This window comes from Balaenoptera physalus (genome assembly GCF_965194825.1).
Source record: "Balaenoptera physalus genome assembly, chromosome: 12".
NCBI lineage: Eukaryota > Metazoa > Chordata > Mammalia > Artiodactyla > Balaenopteridae > Balaenoptera > Balaenoptera physalus.
Window position 1 is genome coordinate 75,983,707 of NC_138897.1, and position 25,276 is coordinate 76,008,982.

The following is a 25,276-nucleotide window of genomic DNA, read 5'->3' on the forward strand; positions in this document are numbered from 1 at the left end:
CAAGGATGGGGATTAGTGCCTACCTGGAGTTGAGAATGCTCAGCTCCAGCTGTGGGCAGTGCAAAACCAGCTGGCCACCCAGTGGGGCATAAGCCACGTCAGAGCCCCACTGCCCCCGCCATTACTGGGCGACTCCGGAATGGGGAAAATTCCACATCAGCATGACTGCCAGGGATTCTTCCATATCTTTTTTTTTTCCTATTTATTTATTTTTGGCTGCATTGGGTTTTCATTGCTGCGCGCAGGCTTCCTCTAGTTGCGGTGAGCAGGGGCTACTCTTCATTGCAGTGGGCGGACTTCTCATTGCGGTGGCTTCTAACGGAGCACAGGCTCTAGGCACGCGGGCTCCAGTAGTTGTGGCATGAGGGCTCAGTAGTTGTGGCTCGTGGGCTCTAGAGCGCAGGCTCAGTAGTTGTGGCACACAGGCTCAGTTGCTCCGCAGCATGTGGGATCTTCCCGGACCAGGGCTTGAACCTGTGTGCCCCTGCATTGGCAGGCAGATCCTTAACCACTGCGCCACCAGGGAAGTCCAGGATTTTTCCATAACTGATGGGCCCGCTCTCCGGCCTTGCCCTGGCACCCCTGCCATGGCCCTGGGATGTACATGCACCCAGGCAGGACCAAGTTATCCCCTAGGGCTGCAGACTTTGGCTCCAGAGGCCCTGACCCTGTCCCTGACTCTAGAAGACCACCCCCCACACACACCATGAAGAATGTCAGAGTGGAACATAATCTCTCTCTGACACCCACAGCACACCCATGGCGAGGCCCAGTGAGACAGGAGCCCTAGGTTCTCCACTCCCTCAGCCAGAGAGCCTGCCCAACCTCTTGCCTTCCCCCTGCACAGGCTGGGTCTGAAGACACTGCCCAAAAGACTTCTATAGAGCCTGGGCACTTCTACAGAGTGAGAGGCAGAGGGCCAAGGCCCTCAAGTGCCTAGATTTGGCGAAGGAGGAGCCCAGCTCCAAACCCATACTTCCCCATCCTGGGCCCTGCTCCTGAGAACACTCGGCCCACAGGAGCACCCGGGCAGGGGGAGGGGGGGGGCATTCAGAATCTCCCTGCCTGACCTGGGAGGGGTTGAGTGGCCCTGGCTCTGCCATGAGGCACCGGCAGTCCAGGCAAGGGCATGTCCCCTTGGGCTACTGCAAGGGCCCTGCCAGGGTCAAGTGGGAAGCTATAAGGATGGCCCAGCCAGGGTTACAAGTCAGGCTGCTGGCAAAGCCACACTGGGGGTCCTTGGCAGCTCTGCCCATAAGCCCACAAGGTAAAGCTAGGTACCCTCAACTCAGGCCCCATAGATCCTTCAGACACTGGCTTTTACCTCCCGGGCTGACTCCAGCAGGAAGTGATGACAATCATGGTTGGTGTTTGCTGAGTACTTTACCTACCAGACACCTGACACTAGTGACTCTCTGAAACATTATCACTGAACCCTTCACACATGCCTGGGAGGAAGGCTCCAGAATTTCTACGCTTAGCTTACACATGAGGAAGCAGGATCACAGAGGAAAAGTCTCTGGGCTGGAATGTGCGCCTACCTTCTGGCACCCTTGGACCCCAGGGGATCCACGGGCAGCCAGAAAGCTCCGAGCAGTGACCGGCTCCTCTCAGTGAACACCGAGGGCTGGCCAACCTGGAGCACTAGGTGGCCCTTCTCCAAGCCCAGGAAGGCTCATGAACACAGAATTCAACTGGCTGCAGAACTCCAGCCATTTAATAACAAATGCTTCCCCACCCTACCCCCCACCAGAGCACTGGGAAAATCGTGGGTCCAACGGTACGTGTCGGGGAGGGGACACAGAAAGCCAGGGCAAATGGGAGCAGTCAGTGAGGGGCTGGTCGGGTCCCGCCCCGTGTCGCTTGACCCCTGGGAGCATCGTGTCAGGCCAGGCACAGTGGCCTCTCCTCTGCCCAGGCACCAGCAGGGAGCTCCGTCCGAGCGAGGCTGGGGCTGTCCATGCGCCCAGCCAGAGATTGTGAGAGGAGGTCAGGGCCAGCAGAGGGAGGAGAAGGATGAAAACAGAAAAGACGCTGGTCTGTCACCAAGCCCAGGCTCTCTGGGTCCCTGTGCCAAGTCCAGCCTCTGGGAGCTGGCCTCACCCATGGCGAGGCTGCCGCCACTCACTCCGGCCTTGCCTTCTTGGCCTTCTTCTCAGACCTTGCAGCCTCATCATGGGCTTTCCGCTTCTCCACCAGTTTGTTGGCCTGTGAGGAGGAAGGGGAGGATTACGCTGTGATGGGGGGAGGAGGACGGGGAAGGGAACTCCCCCTTCTGCCACTCAAGGCCACCCCTTAAAAGCAGAGCTTCCAGGAAAGCTAATAGGCAAATTACCAAGGGGAAAAAGCAAACCCCTCTGAAGAGCCTCAGGTGAGGAACCGTGCCTTCACCCCTGCCTTTATGACTCTGTGAAGTTATGGGTCCACAGCAAGTCAGGAGGATTGCAGGCTCCCAGAGCTGGAGGCAACTGCCCCACTGACCCCCTTCACCTGGGAAAGCTGGGGGCCATTCAAACCTTCACCAGGAGCTGCTAGGGTGGGGTCAACCTGGAACAGTCCTTCCCCGGGGCCACGTGGCATGATCTATTCCAAAACAGGTGGCCTTTCAACCTGGCAATTACACTCCTAAGAATTTACCCTGCAGAGACACTTGGAGGTAGGAAGAGAGGTGCTCAAGACTGTTCTCTGAGAACAACTATAAAAGGGAGACAGCCTAATCCTGTCAGCAGGGAACAGGCCATGCACTGTACGACGCCGTGGACAGTTCATGCTATGGTTAAATAACAATTACACCGCAGAACCACCTACAGGCAAACCTCGGAGATATTGTGGGTTGGATTCCACCCACCACCCCAATAAAGCGAATACTGCAATAAAGGGAGTCACGTGAATTTTTTGGTTTCCCAGGGCATATAAATGTTCTGTTTTTGCTATGCTGTTGTCTGTTAAGTGGCAATAGCATTATGTCTAAAAACACCGTGCAGATACGTTAATAAAAAATACGTTATTGCTAAAAAAAACTAACCATCGTCTGAGCCTTCAGTGAATTATAGTCTTTTTGCGACAGTAACATCAAAGAACATTGATCACAAATCACCATAACAAATATAATAATAATGAAAAAGTCCGAAATATTGTGAGAATTACCGTCACTGGTGACACAGAGACATGAAATGAGCAAATATTGGAAAAATGGTGCTAAACAGACTTGCCGACATAGAGTCGCCACAAACCTTCCATCTGTAACAAACTCGTTATCTGTGAAGTGCAATAAAGCGAAGTGCCATAAAACAAGCTCTGCCTGTATGTGTAGCACGATGCCCCCCCAATAACATCTGTGTTATTACATGCACAAAAGAAACCTGGGGGGCTATTACTACAGATCACCCCAAGGGCAAGACTGTGAGCCACTTTTGCGTCTATTACAGAGTTCTGGTGTGCACAGAACTCTTAAAATTTTTTTTTCTTTTATATTGAGCATACATGGCTCTGTGAATGAGAGGAAACAAAACAGAAGCTAAACCAAAACCTCCCACAGTCCCTCCAGCTTCACGCACTTCTGTGAAGTGCAGGCCCCGAGTCTGCTGCAGCAGCTCTGGCCCCCAACCCCAGCAGACTCAGAAACCACCTGGTGCAGGAAGGAGACTGACACCAAGATGCCCAGGGCAGGCAGACAACGTCAGAAAAACGCTAGAAGAGGGCCCAGAGACTGCCCGGGAGAGCCAGCCGGCCTCGAAGCTCAGCTGTGCGGCCCCATCTGGAGCCTCAGGCGGCGGGGAGACTCACCTCACGGATTTTGCGCCTCTTGCCAAACATGATCTTGTTGTAAAGGTACTTCTCCCGCTTCTTCATCATCATGATGGCCAGGCGCTTGGCCTCACTCTCCTCCTCCTGGGCCAGCCGCTGCTTATCCTCCAGCTTCACTGTGCCCGCCATCACCCTGGGCTTCTGGGGACACAGGGGAGACACTTGTGGATGCAGGTTGACCCCCACCCTCCAGCCCCAGCCCCCTGGCTCCCACCCTTCTGGCACCAAGGTGGCCAGCGGGGCTGCTTCCCAGGCCAAGAACCCAATCAACTCCCCGGTACCTTCTGCTCCATCCTTGGCTCCTCCGGGGCCGTCAGTCGGGCCTCTTCCTCCCTTTCCGAACCAGCCTCCTTGTCTTCTTCCTCCTCCTCTTCTTTTCCTCCCTCTTCATCACCATCACCTTCATCATCTTCCTCCTCATCCTCCTCTTCAGATTCATTCAAATTTCCTACAAACAGCCAAGGATTCCGAACACTCGGGAGCCTGCTCTTCCCCTTGCGGCGTGAGAACTGGCGCCAGGCACCACCCTCTTTGGCACAGACGTTCCAAAGGCAGAGCAGGGCCATCCCGACCACAGGCCCTCTGGCGCCTCCTCCACAGGCCCAGCTGCCTTCAGAGCAAACTCCAGGCCCCCAATCCCTCAGCTCTGCTGCCTCCCGCGGAACTTCCAGGCCATTCTGCTCAGTCACTCTAGACATCAAGTAACACTGGATTATAAGACACAAATGTTTCCTCCTCCTAAGCCACATTACTCCAACGAGAGTTTAAAGGGCTTTGTACCCCTGCTGCCCTGTTCTCTGGAGCTTGCCACCTCTGTAGCCAAGAAGGGAAACGGCCAGGTGAAGCCCCCGGAGCCGAGGCCAGCCTGGAGGAGCCTGCCCACCCCGCCCTGCCCAGCTTCCTTTCACTCACCTGGGTGCTCCCCCCGCTGCAGGGCCAGCAACTGCAGCTTCTCAGGGGGCATGTAATCGCCCTCCTTCTCTGACACGAAGGGCGAGAGGTGTGGAGGCAGCTGCACCCCGGGGAAATAGTCTGCCACAGGAAGGAGGAGCCGGGCGTTCACGGAGTCAAACACCCACTGGGGCTGCACATAGTACCTGCGCAGGGCGAGGGCAGAGACAGTCATGGGGCCACCCGAGACCCCACTGCATCTGCAGGGGCCTGGAGACAGACCTCCGCCCCCAGAAACCCAAACAGGCGGAGGAAGACGAGGGCCTTGGGGGCCTACCTGCCGATGACGGGGGTCTGTTGCCCAGGCCGGTCGACAATCTGGTGGGTGATGCCAGAGTCTGTGACGTCGTATGTGGCCCCAATGCACAGAGATTTGTCCCAGGACACGTTCCCCCCAAAACTCCTACAGGCACAGGGGGAGCCCATGAGGGTACTGAGGCATGAGGTGCCCACCCTGGGACCCGCTGGCCCACAAGCTCACCCTCCTAGGACACACCTGTCCCCTCCCCACCCCAGGAACCCCCCCTCCAATTGGCTGACGCCTCCAGTGCTGGCCCAGTGGAGACCTTCTGCCCTAAGCTGGTGAGGAAGTGATGCCAGCTGCCCTCTAATGGGTGCTTTCCATGTGCCTGGGGTGTGCTGAGTTTTCCACACCCATTTTGTTGAATCCTCACAACAGCCCTAAGCAGCGGATACTGACGCCAGCCCATTGTTACCGATGGGCGTCCAGGGCTGCGCTGTCCAGGGCAGGACCCAGCCCAGTATGGCACAGCCAGTGCTGTCAGGCTCCCCACCTGATGACAAAGGCCAGGGCCTCCCGGGGCACCTCACGGTTCAGGAAGAACTTCAGGCCCTCGAAGAGCTTCTTGTGCTTTTCCTGCGTCTCCAGCTCCTTCCTGCAGTCCTCCTGCACCACCATCTCCTGCCGAGAAAAGGGGCTGCTCACACTATCAGGCCTGCCTGCACCCCACTGGAGGCAGAGGCTGGAGACGAGCCCCTCCCCAGCCTCCTTCTAAACCCCTCAGTCCGCCCACCTCCCCCACCCCCGCTTCCAGAGGGCAGCGCAGTCCTCACCCCGTCAGCAGGAAACTCATCCACCTCGGCTTCCTCCTCCTCCACAGGCACCACCACACGGGCCAGACTGGCACTGAGAGAGGCCAGTTTCTGTGGGAAAGAAGCAGGGTTTCAGGGATGCTGCTTGTGGGTGGGGAGGGGTAGGGCTGGCAGTTCTCGGCTGGGTATCAGTGGGTGTGGGTTCTGAGGGCAAGCCCTGAGACCACCTATCTAGCCATGACCGCCTCCACCCCCGGGCCAGGAACCACCCTTCTGGGGGATGCAGGGCCAATGCTGGAAGCCTCTCTCACCTCCATAGAGCTCTCGGAGTCCAAAGCGTAGGTGTCCTCGCTGGCCTTCGCTTCTGCATGGGCCTGACCCTCGAGCTGAGAGGCAAGGGGAAGGTCAGAGGAAGAGGATGCCCCTACCCCCACCTCCACGTGGGGAGAGAGGCCGTGGCCTCTGCCCGGTGAGGAGAAGGCGCTGCGCTGGGCCGGGGCCTACCTTCGGAGGGTAGTGCAGGTTAAGCGACTGGTAGAGGCGGAAGTTGACGAACCCCAGCAGGGTGGTGTAGAACTCGGTGAAGGTGGCCATGACCCTGTAGTCCACGTCTGTTGGGTGCTGGGTACACAGGAGACGCATCAGCAGTGTCAGTGCAAAGATGGCACTGACAACCCATGCGGGGTGGGGGCTCTGGATGCCCAAGGACCAGGAGCTCCCCCAGGGCGGCCCCGCCTTCAGAGCTCTGCCCCAGGAGAAGAGGCCGTGTGGCGTGGTCCCACCCAGGAGCATCCTGGGCACCAGTGAGGCTCTGGACAAGGGTCCCAAGGATTGTCCTGGAGGCCAGTGCCAGATCCCCGTGCCATAAAGGGGATGCTAGGAGTGAGAAAAGGGAAGCCTTTGTCACGAGGTTCCCAGGACAGGCTGGTGTCCCCGCTCCCTGCCCCAGCTCTCCCCCTCACCCTGCAAGGCAGACTTCTGTTCTTGCAGAAGCCGCTCACGCCTGCTCCATTAGCCAACCAGTAACTTCCATTTACCGTCTTTTCTGGGGCCAGCCCATGAGCACCTGGGGGCCCGGCTGGGAAAGGTGGCCCTGGATCAGCCCATCTGTCTGGGTGGGGGTAGTGGGCGGGCGGCACTCAGCGCCTACGAGCCCTGGCAGGAGCCTTCTGACAGATACTCAGAATTCAGCAACCCTGCCTTGGGCCCGAGCCGGAGACAAAGGCACAACCCGAGGACCCAGGACAGGCTGGGCAGCTGCCTGGCTCAGCCCCAGGGAGCGCCTGAGAAATGCTGCCTGCTTAGGGCAAAAACACAGAGCAAGCGGGGGACACGGGAGGGCTCGTCTTAAACCTTGAGGAGTTGATAAAACAAAACAGGGCAAGGATCTGAGACCCAAACCAAAGTGCCTCGACCCTTGAGCAGCACTGCCTGGCACACCAGAAAGGCCAGGCCAGCCTGGCCGACTTCTGAGACCTGGACGGGGGGGGATACGCCAAGCGATGATGAAATCAGTAATGATCACAGCATCCCTTCTGTGCCTGTGCGCCTGTGACGCTGAGCTGTTTCTACATCCTGCCAACTGGCAGTGACTGGGCTGTGGGGGTACAGGGGCCAAGAGGTGCCCCACCTGTCCCCCACTGATACCTCAGTCCTTCCATGAGCATCCACCAGGGCCTTCGACGGGCCTGGGAGCACGTGAGCAGTGACTGCCCCACAGCACAGCAGCCCCCTGGGCCCCGCTACCTGCCTGGGTCCTGCTGCCAGGAGCCCAGCACTGGCTGCACAGGGGCCCCAACTATGACCCAGGACTGGTCCCCCATCCTCTTGCTGAGAGGAAGCAGCGGCAGTGAGCTGGCCAGAGAGGAAGGAGGAAGGGGCGGCCCGTGCCCATCCCCATTCCTCCAGGGCCAGCTGTGTGGAGGCCGGCCTCCACAGGGCCCTATTCACCACTGGCAGGACAGACAAAGACCAGTCTGAGCAGTGCGAGGGTGGGACATCAGAGAGAAGGAAGGAGAGGGAGGGGCAGAGAGGAAGGAGGGAAGGCAGGGCAGAGAAGGCAGGAAGGACAGAGGAGAGGAGGGACAGAGAGGGGAAGAAGGAAGAGCACAAACTTGCACACACGCCTGCCCCCAGGGAGTGGGCACAGGGACTGCTGAGGGCCGAGCGCCTCTCACCCACAAAGACCACAGGCTGCCACCAATTGTCACCGCTGCTCTGCGCTCAGCAGGGGTTCCGGCCTGTGGCCTCCAGCCCAAAGTAATCAGCAGCGGCCTAGGGGACCCAGACCACCAGCTCATGCTGGAGCACCCGCTGCCCGGCCAGCAAACCTGCCATCCAGCTGGGTCTCCACTGAAGGCACCAGTTCTCACTCAAGGCACAAGCAGGAAGCAAGGCCAAATGCAGGCCCACAGCAGGGTAAGTCAGGCACCAAGCCTGAGACCCTGTGGGAGACTAGAGGCTAACAACCCTCATACGGAGGCCAAACCAAGATTTCTCTCGACGGATCCTGCCAAAAATTCCCCCCGTCTTAAAAAGAAAGATGAGTAAGAAATAGTGCCACTAATAAGTAGTGCTCCTCTTGTGCTCATCCTCCCCAGTCTCACCCAGTCCCCAGCTCTGGGGGGGGGCACAGGAGTGGGGGTGGCAGAGCGGGGTGAGGACCCAGCAGGTTGGAGGGCAGGGCCGTGTATGCAGGCAGTGCTCGGCCCCGGTGGCCGCTCACTGTTTGTTCTGCAACCCCCGAGGGCCAAGCACCAGGCACTTTTAAAGCTTTTTTCCCTCAAATTCTCACGACAAGGCTTAGAAGGTGGAAGCACGTTATTAACTGGGCACAGAGAGGTAAGGGCACATGTCCAAGGACAACCAGCTAGCAGGTACTGGAGTCAGGCTAGCTCGGGCTCTTGTTACAATGCTGTACCACACCTCTGCACCGCCCCGGCCAGCACTCAGGAACCCAGCTGGTTCTGCAGGACAGGAAGAGCCCCCCTTCACCTACACCATTATCTCTGTCTAGGAAGCAGAGAGGGAGCAACGGTCCCTGCACAACCCTTCCCTGTGGGCACACTCACGTCGTGGGAGAAGGTGTAGGGCGTGATCCACACGATGGGCTGGCCCAGCACCTCGGCCTGGTAGTAAATGCCTTTGATGGACAGGAAGACCTGCGGTGGAGGGGGGACAGCGTGGTGAGGACACGGGGGGGGGGGGGGCGGGGCGGGGGGCTGGGCCCCACTGGGTGGCCCCGGGCTCACCTTGCGCAGGGCACGGGCGGCGATGACGTAGTGCATGAACTCCACGGCCAGCCGGTGGCACAGCTGGATGGTGTGCACGTGGCACTTGCCGGTCCGTGGGAAGGTGGAGAAGAGGAAGCACATGGAGAGAGCGTCGTCCAGGTCCCGCAGGGCATCTATGAATGTGGGGTACCTGCGTGGCCAGGAGGGCGGCGCTCACAGGGTCGTTCAGCCTGGGCTCTGAGGGGCCCCCGATCTCATTGCCCCACCCCAGGCCCTGAACACGCCATCTCCTAAACAGGGAGCTGGGCAACGCCCTGGGGCCTGGCAGTGCCAACCTCCCCACAGCCTCAGGAAGAACCACGGAACCAGGATGTGCCCACTTGGCTCTGAGGGTCAGAGAAATCTGAGTCAGGAGGGGCCAGCCAGGTCTTCAGACACAGAGCAAAACAGAAGAAAGGTCCGCAGGGACCTCTCAGAACAGGAGAGGCACTTGGTTTCCTGGTTCAGAGGCCAGAGCCTCAATCAGCCCCCTCTTGTGCCTCGAAGTTTCCTCGCTCTGCACCTCACAGACAAACCCAACAACCTGGGCCCTTCCTAGAAACAGCACCGGCTATTCTTTCTTAAGCAAGGGCTGAGGAGAAGGGGGTGACACAGAATGGGAATGCCACCATACTGCCACCTAGTGTGCACATGAATCCAGACACTTGCTTTTTTCTTATGCATTTTTTTTTTTTCATTTGTTCCACAGAACAGCTGTGTCACACTCGTCATCTCTCTGTTACAGGAGGACCTGCTCGGAGCAGGAGCAGTTCGTGGACTGCCCAGCTCGTGGCTGTAGGGCTGGGGTGAGAACACCTGCTGTCGAGCTCCCAGGCCAAGGCTGTTGCCCTGCTAGCCCATGGCTGGCCCGACTCAACGAAGCCAAGTCCATCCAGCCTGGAGCTAAGTGTTCCCAGGGCCAACAGCCACCAAGAGAAGGCAGACATTCAGTTAGCCCAGAGTTTCTGCACCTTACCACCACTGACACTGTGGGCCAGGTTGTCCCGTGTTGTGGGGGCTGTCCTGTGCACTACAGGGTGTTGAGCAGCATCCCTGGCCTCTACTAATTAAATACTAGTAGACCCCCTGCCATCCAAGTCAGGAGAAGCAGAAGTGTCTCCAGACATTGCCAAGTGTCCCCACTGATTTAGTCAACGAATGACGGGGACTGCTGAGAAGGATGGGCAAGAAACAGTTGAGATCAGAGGTGTCCAGCCACATCTTTCAGGACTGACCATGCACCCCACGCATACCCCTAGGACTCCGGCTCTCTCTCACCACAGGGCCTTTGCACTTGCTGTTTGCTCTGCGTGAACCATGCCTCCCCTGGCTGGCTCAAATGTCTCCCCCCAGAGACCTCCTTTGACAAGCCTGTAACTAACATACGTCCTCCAGCTCCCTTCCTGGAGAGCATCCCTCGTGGCACTCGTGTGGACTTGCAACCATTAGAACAACTTGCCAGTTTGTTTTCTGGCCTGCTTCCTCCAACAGGACGCCAGCTCTGTGAGCAGGGTCTCGGCCCCGTTCCCCACTGTACCCCCAGCACCGGGTCAGAGCCCCCGGCTCACCGCTCCTTGACGATGTGGTCGAGCTTGTAGTTGGGCTTGTTGTCCTTCAGCCGCTCCACCGTGTTCCACTCACTCTTCCCATAGGCTTTCCGCAGCTTCCGGACGAACACCTGGGAGAGAGGAGGAGACTGCTGATGTGGGGCCAACGGTTCCCGGACACCCCTTCCGTGGAGGAGGGATGCTCAGGGCAGGAGGGCTCTCCGACCACGGCTGTCTGCCGGCATGATGTGCCCCCTCAGCCCGGGGTTTGCACAACAGCCACCTCCACGGAGCAGCGAACCTGACCCAGGCTGACGACAGAGCCACCCCACTGCATCCCGCTGACAGATGAACAGGGATAAGCATTCAGACGGGCTGACTCCACATGTTTACGTGAAAGTATAACGTTTTCAGCCCTATTTTCCAACTGAGAAGTGAGACAGACCAGGGCCAGGAGGCTGGGCCAGAAACACCAGTCCTCATGTGTGTGAAACAAGCCTCGGGCCCACGTGTGGGGCTGGGCCACACGAGAAAACGCAGTTGAGGCCAATGGTGGCCCCAGAAAGTCCTCTTAACTGACCAACTGCCTCCCCTGAGCACTTCTTCAGAGGCTGAGAGACCACCTCCGCTGAGACTGTGAACAGCAGCTCTGAGACAGCCAGTCCCACAAGGGGCCCAGTTCCAATGCAATGAGCTGGGGTGCCTGGAAAACCCAGCAGCAGGACAGGTCCAGCCACCCACCTCGGCCGGCTGTGGCGAGAGGGCTGCCAGCAGCTGTATCCCACAGCCTGGCCCTGCTGCTTGGCAAAGGCTACAGTAGCAGCAGTCTACTTTCAATTATTTGCATTTGGTATAATTAGGTTTCTACTTTCCCTGTGGTATTTAAGCATTTAATCATTTCTATTTGAGGAATGAAAAGCTTGGTCTCCTGGGAACAATTCCAGAAAGAACCTGAATAGGAGTGGTTTATTTGGGCAGAAAACACACCAGAGAGCCCCTGAAAGACCACAATCTTTGCCTCAGAGGCAATACATTTACTCTTTTCCAAAAGAACCAGGGGAAAAGTATGACAGGTAACACTTAATCATTGGCCAGGTTCTACGTAAATGATTTCCACACTTAAGATCTCAGTCAATCCCCCCGACACACGTTTGAGGTAGAATTACCTCACCCTATGTACAGGCTTGCTCAGAGAGATCAAACAATTTACCCAAGGTCAGTGTTAGTGGGTCTGCATAGAGCTGGGAAGTGCCCCATCCAGACCCTAGAGCCCAGGCCTCACCTTGTACTCCCGGAACTTGTTGACAATGGGTTCATGGAGGAGGAATCTGATGTCTTTGATAAGGTAAAAGGTTCGGGCTGCCGTGGAGCCCTTGTTGACCTTCTTCTTGTGTTTGGGTTCATGGGGATAAATGCCCTTCAGGATGCACAGCCGCCTGGAAGACAAAGGCCACTCCTTCTATCAGCAAACGTGCTGAGAGAACTGGGCACGCTGGGCCTGGAAAACTGCAGTGAACAGAGAACACAGGAGCCCTGCCCTTTGGAAAACTCACATCCTAGTGCAGGAGTCTGACAGTGACAAGTTCCCAACAAACATAGTGCAGACAGTCCCAAGCACCAGAAAGGGAACAATCAGGATACTGACAGGGGCCAACTGGCAGGTACCTCTTTTAGCAAGGAGTCAGGAAAGGCCTTGCTGACAAATCAACATTTCAGCCACATAGAGGTATACCTCATTTTATTGAATTTCACTTTATTGCACTTTGCAGGTAATTGCATTTTCTTTTTTTTTTTTTAAACAAATTGAAGGTTTGTGCAACCCTGCATTGAGCAAGTCTATCGGTGCCATTTTTCCAACATTTGCTCACTTTCATGTCTCTGTGTCACATTTTTGGAATTCTCACAATATTTCAAACTATTTCATCATTATTATGTTTGTTATAGCGATCTGTGATCAGTGATCTTTGATGTTGCTATTGTAATCATTTTGGGGGCCCCACAAATAGCACCCATACAAGATGGTGAACTTAATCAATAAATGTTGTGTGTGTTCTGACTGCTCCACCTGACCTGCCATTCCCCAGTCTCTCTCCCTCTACTTGGGCCTCTCTACTCCCTGGGACACAATATTGATATGAGGTCAACAAATAACCCTACAGTGGCCTCTAAGTGTTCAAGTGAAAGGAAGAGTCCCACGTCTCTCACTTTAAATCAAAAGCTAGAAATGATTAGCTTAGTGAGGAAGGCATGGTGAAAGCCAAGACAGGTCAAAAGCTAGGCTTCTTACACCACAGCCAGCCAAGTTGTGAATGCAAAGGAAAAGCCCTTGAAGGAAATTAAAAGAGCTACTTCCGTGAACACATAAACGATAAGAAAGCAAAACAGCCTTATTGCTGATATAAAGTTTTAGTGGTCTGGACAGAAGATCAAACCAGCCACAACATTCCCTTAAGCCAAAGCCTAATCCGGAGCAAGACTCTAACGCTCTTCAATTCTATGAAGGCTGACAGAAGTAAGGAAGCTGCAGGATAAAGTCTGAAGCTAGCAGAGGATGGTTCATGAGCTTTAAGGAAAGAAGCCGTCTCCAGGACATAAAAGTACAAGGTGAGGCAGCAAGTGCTGATGTAGAAGCTGCAGCAAGTTATCCAGAAGATCTAGCTAAGATAATTAACTAAACAACAGATTTTCAATGTTGATGAAACAGCCTTATATTGGAAGAAGATGCCTTCTAGGACTTTCATAGCTAGAGAGAAGTCAATGCCTGGCTTCAAAATTTCAAAGGACATGCTGACTCTCTTGTTATGGGATAACACAGCTGATGACTTTAAGGTGAAGCCAATGCCCATTCACCATTCTGAAAATCCTGGGGCCCTTAAGAATTATGCTAAAATCTACTCTGCCTGTGCTCTATAAATGGAACAACAAAGCCTGGATAACAGCACATCTGTTTACAAAAAACAACGTCAGGGGCTTCCCTGGTGGCGCAGTGGTTAAGAATCCACCTGCCAATGCAGGGGACACAGGTTCGAGCCCTGGTCCAGGAAGATCCCACATGCCGTGGAGCAACTAAGCCCATGCGCCACAACTACTGAGCCTGCTCTACAGCCTGCGAGTCACAACTACTGAAGCCCGCGCACCTAGAGTCCGTGCTCCGCAACAAGAGAAGCCACCGCAATGAGATGCCCACACACTGCAATAAAGAGTAGCCCCTGCTCGCCGCAACTAGAGAAAGCATGAGCAGCAACGAAGACCCAAAGCAGCCAAAAATAAATAATAAATTAACAAAACAAAACAAAAAACATGGTCAATGACTATTTTAAGCCCACCCTTGAGACCTACTGCTCAGAAAAAAGTTTTTTGTTTTTCCAAAATATTACTGCTCATTGACAATGCACCTGGTCACCCAAGAGCTCTGATGGAGATGTACAAAGAGCTTAATGTTGTTTTCATGCCTGCTAACAAAACATCCATTACGCAGCCAACGGATCAAGGACTAATTCTGACTTTCAGGTCTTGTTAATTAAGAAATACATTTCATAAGGCTATAGCCACCACAGACAGTGATTCCTCTGATGGATCTGGGCAAAGTAAATTGAAAACCTTCTGGAAATGATTTACCCTTCGAGATGCCGTTAAGAATTTTCGTGATTCAGAAAAGATAAAAATATCAACATTAACAGGAGTTTGGAAGAAGTTGCTTCCAACCCTCATGGATGACTTTGAGGGGTTCAAGACTTCAGTGGAGGAAGTAACTGCAGATGTGGTGGAAACAGCAAGAGAACTAGAATTAGAAGTGGACCCTGAAGGTGTGACTGGATTGCTGCCATCTCATGATAAAACTTTAACAGATGAGGAGTGCTTCTTATAAATGAGTGAAGACAGTGGTTTCTTGAGATGGAATCTACCGTGGAAATTGCTGAAATGACAACAAAGAATTTAGAATATTACGTAAATTTAGTTGATAAAACAGCAGTAGGGTCTGACAGGATCGACTCCAATTCTGACAGAAGTTCTACTGTGGGTAAAACGCTGTCAAACAGCACTGTGTGCTACAGAGAAATGGTTCATGAAAGGAAGAGTCAATCGACGTGGCAAACCTCACTGCTATCTTATTTTAAGAAACTGTCACAGCCACCCCAGCCTTCATCAACCACCTCCTTGATCAGTCAGCAGCCGTCAACATCGAGGCAAGACCCTCCACCAGCAAAAAGATTACGAATCACTGAATGCTCAGATGATGATTAGCATTTTTTAGCAATAAAGTATTTTAAATTAATGCATGTTCATTTCTTTTAGACATAAAACTTCTGCACGCTTAATAGACTACAGTATAGTGTAAACGTAACTTTTATATGCACTGGGAAACCGCTCCATTGTGATATTCACTTTATTGCAATGGTGTGAAACCAAATCCACAATATCTCCAAGGTCTACCTATAAAGGGCAGAGGAAAGAGAATCTTAAGGACAGAGGCTGTAAGAGTGGAAGTGCTAGGTGCGTTTGGAAGATGAAAAGTGAGCCAGGCAGCAGGACGCAGGCTGTGGAAGAGTCTGGACTGGACTCTCCAAGGAGCTGAGAACCACAAGCTGCAGGATCAGGGGTCACTACTGCCTGAAGGGAGAGGATGGGTGACAAAGACCCAGATAAGAGAGCAGCAGTGCATTGAACCAGTGGGCCCATTTTGATGACTCAGGGTGGCACGACCCAGTTCTCCAGCTTCCCCATGGACCACACCTGGCAAAGCACAGCTCACTAAAGCAAAGCCAGGCAAGAAAGAAAAGGAATATCAGAATCCCAGACAGAGTTTGCAGCAGTGCAGTTAAGAGAGGGATGTGGCTGAGTTTTCACTGGCCAGGCACCCGAAGTCCCCCTTTCCTCTCCAACCTCACCTGAAGTCGGCCAGGCTCAGCTGCAGCTTCTTCCGGGCTTTGTTTCGGGTAATGTAGTTGGTAGCAGAGCCTCGTTCATACTTGGGGAGGATAAAATCAATTCTCTATTAGCAATGATTACAATGACAGAGATCAACCTCTGGACATTGCTCATGCAAGAGGCGACTATTACTCTGGATAAATGGCCAAGACGCTGTGGGGAGGGAGCGCTCCTGCACTGTCCCTGCAGTTGTCAGCACAGAGGAGGACACATACATGTGCACAATGCAGGACCATGAGGTTGCTGTGGATCAGGTGCTATGCCAAGCACTTAGTAGTGGCTGTAAGTACTGACCATTATGATTTGCACACATTATTCATTTAATCCCCACAACACTGTGAGGTGGCTGCCATTAAAATTCTCATTTCACAAGGGAGGAAAACAGGCTCAGTAAAATAACCTGCCCAGGTCACATATCTTTTTAAGAGCTGGGGCTGGATTCAGACCTAGGTCCAAGTCCAGAACCTGAGTGCCTCATCCACTAAGCCAGTGTTCTCAACTTCTTTTTCATTATAACCACCCCTCCACTACGAGAGGCCTTTTTAGACCTTTTCTCCTCTTTAATCACCCTCTCTCACAGCCCCATAAAATGTTAATACCACAGATATACTGTAGATGTTTCTGTAATGTGGTCCTTCTGAGGGCTACACATCATTGTAATATCTAAGATGTCCCCCAACCAATTTCTGTTCCCTTCGGGATGACACCATCCAGTTGAAAATGCATGCTCTAAGCCACACAGTCTCTCTCCTTCCTCATTCATTCAACAGACAATAACAAGACCTCTACTATGTTCCAAGTGTTTAGCTAGATGCTAGGAGGGTAATAAAGACAAAAGGCCTGGTCTCTACCTGCCCCCAAAGAGCATGTTGTGTTGTGCAACCATCTGGACATCTGTGGTGCTAAGACGCTGCCTCACTCACACCTCTGTATCCCTGATAGAGCAGCAGTGCACTGCACCAGCTCCCTGCAATGCTAACCAAGCACGTCCTTCCCAGACGAGGTCTTCCTCTGGATTAAGACAGCATAGGCCTCGATGGCCAGGTCCAGCTCTAAAGGGACAAACCTGTAGCCTCCTGAGGGGTATGTTTATGAATAATCCCACAGTCACGAAACATGCCCTTCATTCATTCTTCCCTTTAGACATTTATTAATTGTCTACTGGGGATCAGGCCCATGCCAAGTTCTGGGGATACAAAGATGATTTTCAGACTGTCTTAGGGAAGTTGCTTTCATTAAAATTGTTTTCTATTGCCCTACACTGTCACCATTCTTATTTTTTCAAACATTAAGGGGATAATTAAAGTCAACTGGGGTGACTTTCCTCCCTGGGTGTATGGGGGTGGATCCAGCATTTTGGGCTGTTAGATGCTACTGGCACCTAGCGGGTAAGAGGCCAGGAATGCTGCTAAACATCCCACAACACACAGGACAACCCTCCCCACAACAGTTATCTGGCTCAAAATGTCAAAACGGTTGTGAAACCCTGCTTTAAAAACTGTCATGATTTGTTGGGACTTCCCTGGTGGTCCCTCCAGTGGTTAGGACTCCGAGCTTCCATTGCAGGGGGCCCGGGTTCCATCCCACAAGCCGCTGGGCGCGGCCAAAACAAAACAAACAAACAACAACGACAAAAACTGTCATGATTTGTTTACATATCTGCACCTGTGTCTCAAAGTCAGGTTTTCAATGTTATATCTTTGTAATTCCAATCACTAGCACTTAGCTCAATAGCGTGCTGGATTAAAAACAGATTGGCAGCAGAAACTTTCCAGCTGATGGAAACAATCGAGGCAACTACATCTTCCTCATCCTCATTCCCATCCCCTCTCTAATCTCTTCATGCCATCAAGGTGATTCTCCACGCAGCAACAAGAACAACTCCTTGAAAAACGGATATTACTCCCCCTTTAGTTGATTCTTACTGCTTTTTGAATAAAATCCAGTCTCCTCACTGTGCCTGACAGGTCTTGCATGACCTGGTCCCTGTCCAATCCCAACTTCACCAGATGCCACTCTCCTCTTGGTTTACTATACCCCAGCCAAGCTGATATCCTTTAATTCCTTGTACACAGCAAGCCTTTTCCACCCGAAAGCCTTGGCACTTAGTTTCCGCTGCCAGGCTTGTTTGTGATCGTTTTATTTGGTTATTTACTTTACTGTCCAACTTCCCCACTAGAAAGTGAGCTCCACGAATGCAGGGACCACAACTGGTTGTTTATGTCTCTATTCCCAATGTCCAGGACAAGGCCTGATTCAGCAGAAAAGGGAGTCACAAGTTTTAGAGATGATGAGCTCGAAATAATGGTGAGCTCTACGTAATGTTCATCACTTTCAGTAAAGCTGTCCTCCGGCTCGGCCTGTTTTGGGGTGCAGCTTTACTTGGTAACCTCAACGCTCTTTCACAGCTCTACTCCAGGGTTCTTTCCCCTATTTTACAGAACAAGTACTGCTGTCCTCGCCCATCCTCGAACCCCTTCTGCCTGCTGTCTCCTGTCGCGTTGATCCCAGCCGGTTCTGCACCCATGAGGATTCAAGGCCGGGGAAAGGCGCAGTCCCCGGGCTCCATCGCTCCCGTCTCCTACCTCCTGGGGCACCCCCGTCCCCCCTGCCCCGGCCCCGCCCCGGCCTCTCGCCCATCACCTTCTTCTTCTCCAGGCCTCCCATGGCTCCACGCAGAAGGATCTACAAGCACCGTGCGAACACCACCACTTCCTCCCGCACGTGCCCTGCCTAGGGCCCCGAGGCCCCCACGCCGCCGGCCTGCGCGGTCTGTCCAAGGAGGTGCCTGAGCGAGTCTACTGAAAGATGCAATTTTTCTCCTAGAGATTAAAACTAAATCCTCTGAAAAAAATCTCTAAGACAGCTCTTTCGGGCTCTTTCTCATCGGTGAGCCTGTTACAGACATTTTTAATGTTTAAGCAAGGGCGTATATTCAGGCATTTCTATAATCATCCTGATGACGAGCGCTTGACGTTATGAGCCCCGTTGCATGTTGGGATGGAACGGGGCGGAAGGCTTAGAGGAGGCGCAGCGCCTTCTGGGATGCAGAGGGGAGCTGCACTTCGAGGTGTGGGAGCGCGAGTTACGTTGTCATGGTAACGGTAACGGTTGCTGGGCGTCGTCGGAACTTGTCTCCCTTGTCTGAGAGGCCGCCTTGGCGGTAAGTGAAGCTGGACTCGCTTCGCCGTTGGCCATTGGCTTTTACTTTTGTCCGTTCGCTGTTACCGGGATAAACAGAACAAAAGCAGACTTTTTTCTTCACAGAGGTGGAGAGACTCGAGAGGCCACTTAGATTTTATGAGCCTTAGCGGAGGGTTGAAAAATGACGAAAGACCAAGCAGCATTACAGAACTCGTGGTATATTTAAAATGCACATTTAACACGTTTGAGCTTTTAATATGTATACACAAATTTCGTAGTGTGTTCCTCAAAGAATAATTACAAGATTTATACGAATATTCACACCAAGTGGTGTGGTCTGGGAAGACGGTAAAATTTGTAAAATTTGATGTTTTCTTCTTTCAGGCCTCTAAACTCCATTTGGAGATTGCCTCAAATTTTTATTTATTTATTTATTATTTAATTTATTTTTGACTGCTGCGGCACATGGGATCTTCACTGAGGCATGGGGGATCTTTCGTTGTAGCTCACAGGCTCCCCATCGTGGTGCGTGGGCTTCTCTCTAGTTCCGGCATGAGGGTTTTTCTCTCTCTAGTTGTGGCGCTCTGGTTCCAGAGCGTGTAGGCTCTGTAGTTTGTGGTACATGGGCTCTAGTTGAGGCGCGAGAGCTCCGTAGTTGTGGCGCACCGGCTTAGTTGCCCCCAGCATGTGGGATCTTAATTCTCTGACCAGGGATCGAACCTGTGTCCCCTGCATTGTAAGGTGGACTTTTTACCACTGGACCACCAGGGAAGTCCCAATATTGCCTCAAAATTTTAAATTTGAGGCCCTGTGAATGTGACCTGACCCAAGGTTGTGGTCATAGAACTCGCCCTTTAAAGGTAAATACAGACATTAAGCACTGGCTAGTGCTTGTTTTGAACAATGTGCATTTTATTATGTACTTTCAATTAAAGCTAAAATAAAATAAAAACCTAGTGATTCTACAAACAGCGAAAAATGAAATGAAATGAAAACCGGGTAGGGGAAGGTGAGCTGGCAAAACTTTGAACGAACTTGCCAGAGAGGTGTGAGGAAAACCAGGGTCATGTGGTGCTCACAGCAGAAGACCAAGGAGTGTTCCAGAAAGGGGGCAGTAGAGAAGGAAGGATGGCAAAGATTGGTGCCACCATGAAAGTTATAAAAGGTGTAGAGGTGGTGGTCTCTATCACATCTCTGTTTAATTCATCAGTCTGGTGCCTGCAGAAACTGGATTGATTCTGGAGAATGACTATAGATTACTGTGCACTCAACCAAGTAATAGCCCTGATCACAATTCATGTGCTTGAAATTGTTTCATTGCTAGAGCAGATTAATAAGGCTTGAGATTTGTGGTTTGCTGCCATTGATTTAGCAAGTTCATTCTTTTACATTCCACTTAGAAAAGAGGATCAGGACTTTCCTGGCAGTCAAGTGGTTAAGACTCCACGCTTCCAATGCAGGGGGCGCAGGTTCGATCCCTGGTCTGGTAACTAAGATCCCACATGCTGCGTGGTGCGGCCAAAAAACATAGAGGATCAGAAATACTTCTCATTCTCATGGAACTGACAGTAATATTCATTTAGTTTTACGTTGGGGCTATGTTAACTCTCCTGCCCTCTGTCATAATACTAGTCTGAAGAGATCTGGATCATTGGAACAGCCCACAGATGTGACACTGATCTGTTACATTGATATTATGCTGATCAGACAGGACATGTAGAGAGGGCTCTGAAGCAGGTCCTGGCTGCAGAGCAAATCGTGCCCCACTTGGACCATCGGATCCAGCAGACCCTATGGTGTTGGTGGAGTCAGCGGAGGGAAAGATGCAGTATAGAGCTTATGGCAAGCCCCAGTGGGAGAATCACAATGCAGAACTCTGGAATTCTTGGGCAAGGTCATGCCACCTACTGCAGAGAGGTATACACCATTGAAGAAATACCTGCTGGCTTGTTACTGAGCCCCGGTAGAAAACAGCTGGCCATTGGTCATCAAGTGACCAAGTTCAGAACTGCCAAATATGAGTTGGGTTATTTTGGACCCAGTGAGGAATAAAAGTAAATGGGCCCAGCAGAGGTCATTGTAAATATAATCAAGCCCTCCTGGGACCAGATGGCACAAGTAAGCTGCCTGAGCAAGTAGCCTAGGCCTCCTGTTGCACACAACAGTTGCTCCAAAATCCCTTCCCTGTTTGCACCTAAGCCTGTATGGAGGTCCCACATGACTAGCCGAAAGCGAGGAGGAAAAGACTCAAGCTTGGTTTATGGACAGGTTGACTCAGTGCACAGGTGCAAAGCAAAAATAGACCACAGCTACATAGCAGCCACTTTCAGGGTTGGTCTTGAAAGACAGTGGAGATGGAAAATCTTTCCAATGGGTGGAGTTGCAAGCAGTCATCTGCTTTTTATGGAAGGAGAAGTGGCCCAAGTTGAAAATACAGATAGGTTCCTGAGCAGTGGTCAGTGGTCTGGCTGTCTGGAAGGGGTTCTGGAAGGGGATCTGGAAGGAAAAGGACTAGAATGTAGAGATAAGGAGGTCTGAGGTAGAGGCATATGGCTGGATGAGAGAAATAGAGAAAACACTGAGCCCCCAATATGCCACTATTCCTTGAGGAGACCAACTGGCCATTTGATAATTCAGCTACAGTGGGCCTTTCTGTCCTGGAAATGTCACCAGTTTGTCCTCAGAGAGAGAGATACCTAACCTGGGCAAGGGTCTGCCTTGTCTGCCTGCAGAGTCTCAGCCAGAGCCACTATTCAGCAGCCTATGGAATGCCTGATCTACAAGCATGGAATCCCACGTATCATAGCCTTCAACCAGGGACCCGTTTTACATGCAGGGAGGTGTAGGAGTAGGCCCATGGCCTTGGGATCCCATGGATATACCACCTACTGCACCATCCAGAGACATCCAGCATCACAGAATGCTGGAACAGCCTTCTACAAGCATAGCTGAGGTACCAGCTTGGAGGAAATACTCTGTGATAAGCCAACCCACTTACTCCCAATGACTCACTGGGAGAATATTGTGCTTCCAATTCCTGTAACTCTGAGCTCTGCAATGTTGGAGACCCTGGTCCTCAAAGAGGACATGCTTTTCCCAGGGGACACAGAAAGGGTTCCATTGAATTATAAGTTATGGCTACCACATGGGTACTTTGACCTTCTTGTGCACAGAGACCAGCAGGTTTGAAGAAGAGTCATTGTACTGCCAGGGGTAATTGACCTTGAGCAGCTGGAAGAGGTCACACTGCTCTACACAATGGGGATGGGACAACACGTGCAGAACCCAGGTGAGCTGCTTGGGAGCCTCCTGGTACTCCATTGCCCACTGCAACTGAGAATGGACACATGAATTACCCCTGGCACGAAAAGAGTTAACATACCAAGGGTTCACGACCCTCAGCAATAAGGTTTGGGTTATGCTATCATCAAGACCTGCTGAGGTAAGAGCTGAGACTCAGGTGAGTTTAGGATGGATGGTGGAAGAAGATGAATACCAACTGCAGCCCTGAGCCACTGATCAACCAAAGCAATGGAGGTTGTAGTTTATTCCAGTAGCATCCCTTTTCTTAGGTTCCACTCAGGAAGAGAGGCCCATGGAACTATCCCTGAACCTGTGTGGAGAAGTAAATGTATGTGGTGCAAGGGGTGGACTGTAGTGGCTTCAAAACATGCCTCTCAGGTCTCCTACTGTGGGGAGCACAATTGCCCAATCGCCCCAGCTGTGCTCTGAAATCCATCGAGTGCTAGTGTGAAGGCTGTGCTTCCCATGGGCTCCCAGGCAATGACTGAGCACAGCAAGGATACTGAGGGAGGCCTGGTCCTTGGAGTCACAGGACTCCTCTGCTGGGTGACTGTTTTGTGTCAGTCTCAGCCTATCATCGATAGTGATGCTATCAGCTAGGAGTGCCTGGGGGGCCTGTACTACCAGTGGGAGCCCCCCCCACCCCAGACGTTTCCCCGACTGGAGCCAGTGTCGTGGATGGACCAGTCCTTGTGGTTCTCACTGTGATTGCAAGATACACCTCAGCAACAACCATTAGGGAACTTTGGGGGGGAAAAAAAGGTTTATTACTCACAAGTCCTGGAGGGTACCTGGCACGTCTGGGGCCACACAGCAAGGTCACAGGAAGAGAGAGAGAGAGCATGCACCTGGGGTTTTGCCTTTATTGGGGTTGAGGATGCGGTGCCTAGGGTTTCACAGGTTCACTCTTTATTGGCAAATTTAAAACAGAAGAGCCAGAATTAGGACACGGGAAGGGAAAAGTGGGGTCACTCAAGCAGTCAGTTATATAGGTTACCCAGGACTTTCTAAAAGGGGAATTTGGGGGAATTCCCTGGGGGTCTAGCAGTTAGGACTCTGCGCTTTCACTGCCGAAGAGGCAGGTTCAATCCCTGGTCAGGGAACTAAGATCTCACAAGCTGCTGGGCTAAAAGAAAAAAGGGGGGGAGGGACTTCATGGGTGGGGGCAGCCTGTCTCCTTATCTATTTGTTTAGCTAGTAACTGTGTCCCGCAAAATGTTTGAGGTGCATGTCTTTGAAATGAATGCCTCAGCAATCGAAAGCTTAATGTCAGGCACTTACAATTAAAAAAAAAAAAGCTTACTGTCAGGCACTTACACTACAGTAACTTTTTTTTTTTTTAATTTATTTTTATTTTTGGCTGCATTGGGTCTTTGTTGCTGCGCTCAGGCTTTTCTCTAGTTGCGGTGAGCGGGGGCTACTCTTTGTTGCGGTGCGCAGGTTTCTCATTGGGTGACTTCTCTTGTTGCAGAGCACGGGCTCTAGGCATACGGGCTTCAGTAGTTGTGGCACGTGGGCTCAGTAGTTGTGGCTCGCAGGCTCTAGAGCGCAGGCTCAGTAGTTGTGGCGCATGGACTTAGTTGCTCCGTGGCATGTGGGATCTTCCCAGACCAGGGCTCGAACACGTGTCCCCTGCATTGGCAGGCAGATTCTTAACCACTGCGCCACCAGGGAAGCCCCACTACAGTAACTTTGATCCCAGGGCTTGCCGTAGGCCTTGCTGAAAGTTTCTTAAATCTCTACAGCATTAATTATTAGAGAAATGCAAATCAAAACTACAATGAGGGGACGTCCCTGGTGGCGCAGTGGTTAAGAATCCGCCTGCCAATGCAGGGGACATGGGTTCGAGCCCTGGTCCGGGAAGATCCCACATGCGGCTGAGCGACTAGGCCTGTGCGCCACAACTGCTGAGGCTGCGCTCTGGAGCCTGCAAGCCACAACTAATGAGCCCACGTGCCACAACTGCTGAGGCCCGTGCGCCTAGAGCCCGTGCTCTGCAACAAGTGAAACCACTGCAACGAGAAGCCCGCACACCACAACAAAGAGTAGCCCCCGCTCGCCACAACTGGAGAAAGCCCATGCACAGCAACAAAGACCCAACGCAGCCAAAAATAAATAAATAATTAATAAAATAAATTAAAAAAAAAAACTACAATGAGGTATCACCTTACACTGATCAGAATGGCCATTATCAAAAAAATCTAGAAACATAACTAATAAGAACGTGCTATATAAAAAATAAAATAAAATTCAAAAATTCAGAAACAAAAATATCTAGAAACAATAAATGCCAGAAAGGGTGTGGTGAAAAGGGAACCCTCCTGCACTGTTGGTGGGAATGTAAATTGATACAGCCACTGTGGAGAACAGTATGGAGTTTCCTTAAAAAACTAAAAATAGAACTACCATATGACCCAGCAATCCCACTACTGGGCATATACCCAGAGAAAACCATAATTCAAAAAGACACATGCACCGCAATGTTCATTGCAGCACTATTTACAATAGCCAGGACATGGAAGCAACCTAAATGCCCATTGACTGACGAATGGATAAAGAAGATGTGGTACAATGAAATATTACTCAGCCATAAGAAGGAACGAAATTGGGTCATTTGTAGAGATGTGGATGGATCTAGAGACTGTCATACAGTGAAGTAAGTCAGAAAGAGAAAAACAAATATCGTATATTAACGCATATATGTGGAACCTAGAAAAATGGTACAGATGAACCAGTTTGCAGGGCAGAAATAGGGACACAGATGTCGAGAACAAACATATGGACACCAAGGGGGGAAGTGGCAGGGGTGGTGGTGGTGGTGTGATGAATTGGGAGATTGACATATATACACTAATATGTATAAAATAGATAATAAGAACCTGCTGTATAAAAAATAAATTCAAAAATTCAAAAAAACAAAAACAAAAAGACATGTACCACAATGTTCATTGCAGCACTATTTACAATAACCAGGACATGGAACCAACCTAAATGTCCATCAACAGATGAATGGACAAAGAAGATGTGGCACATATATACAGTGGAATATTACTCGCCATAAAAAGAAACGAAATTGAGTTTTTTGTAGTGAGGTGGATGAACCTAGAGTCTGTCATACAGAGTGAAGTAAGTCAGAAGGAGAAAAACAAACACCGTATGCTAACACATATATATGGAATCTAAAAAAAAAAAAAAAGGTACTGATGAACCTAGTTGCAGAGCAGGAATAAAGAGGTAGACATAGAGAATGGACTTGAGGACATGAGGTGG

General features: G+C 51.7%; 2 protein-coding genes across 8 annotated transcripts in view; one reads left to right on the forward strand and one right to left on the reverse strand.

Moving 5' to 3' along the window:
* Positions 1-1,689: 1,689 nt before the first annotated feature.
* PES1 (pescadillo ribosomal biogenesis factor 1) lies at positions 1,690-18,337 on the reverse strand. 2 transcript variants are annotated; one of them, XM_082417293.1, is made up of 15 exons: positions 18,203-18,337; positions 15,520-15,599; positions 11,913-12,066; positions 10,652-10,761; positions 9,063-9,234; positions 8,883-8,972; positions 6,316-6,687; positions 6,123-6,197; positions 5,833-5,922; positions 5,553-5,680; positions 5,036-5,161; positions 4,720-4,904; positions 4,089-4,255; positions 3,787-3,948; positions 1,690-2,208 (listed from the first exon to the last, which is right to left on the reverse strand). In XM_082417293.1, the coding sequence occupies exons 1-15, from the start codon at positions 18,224-18,226 to the stop codon at positions 2,125-2,127; spliced, it is 2,019 nt and encodes a 672-aa protein (XP_082273419.1). In that variant the 5' UTR covers positions 18,227-18,337; the 3' UTR covers positions 1,690-2,124. The 2 variants fall into 2 exon arrangements, with proteins under 2 accessions (XP_082273419.1, XP_082273420.1); XM_082417294.1 differs by having other exon boundaries at positions 6,316-6,432; positions 18,203-18,336.
* Positions 18,338-18,583: 246 nt separating this feature from the next.
* The window catches only part of TCN2 (transcobalamin 2), a 45,944-nt gene continuing 39,251 nt past the window's right edge, over positions 18,584-25,276 (forward strand). For 4 of the 6 annotated variants that reach the window (XM_082417307.1, XM_082417308.1, XM_082417310.1 and 1 more), the window contains exon 1: positions 18,584-18,722. Coding sequence is in view for 1 of the 6 variants with exons in the window: in XM_082417312.1 (XP_082273438.1) it covers positions 18,655-18,722 (68 nt within the window). In the remaining 5 variants the exon portion in view is untranslated. The remainder of the gene's footprint in view (positions 18,723-25,276) is intronic. The other 2 variants (XM_082417312.1, XM_082417309.1) reach the window with 2 other exon arrangements.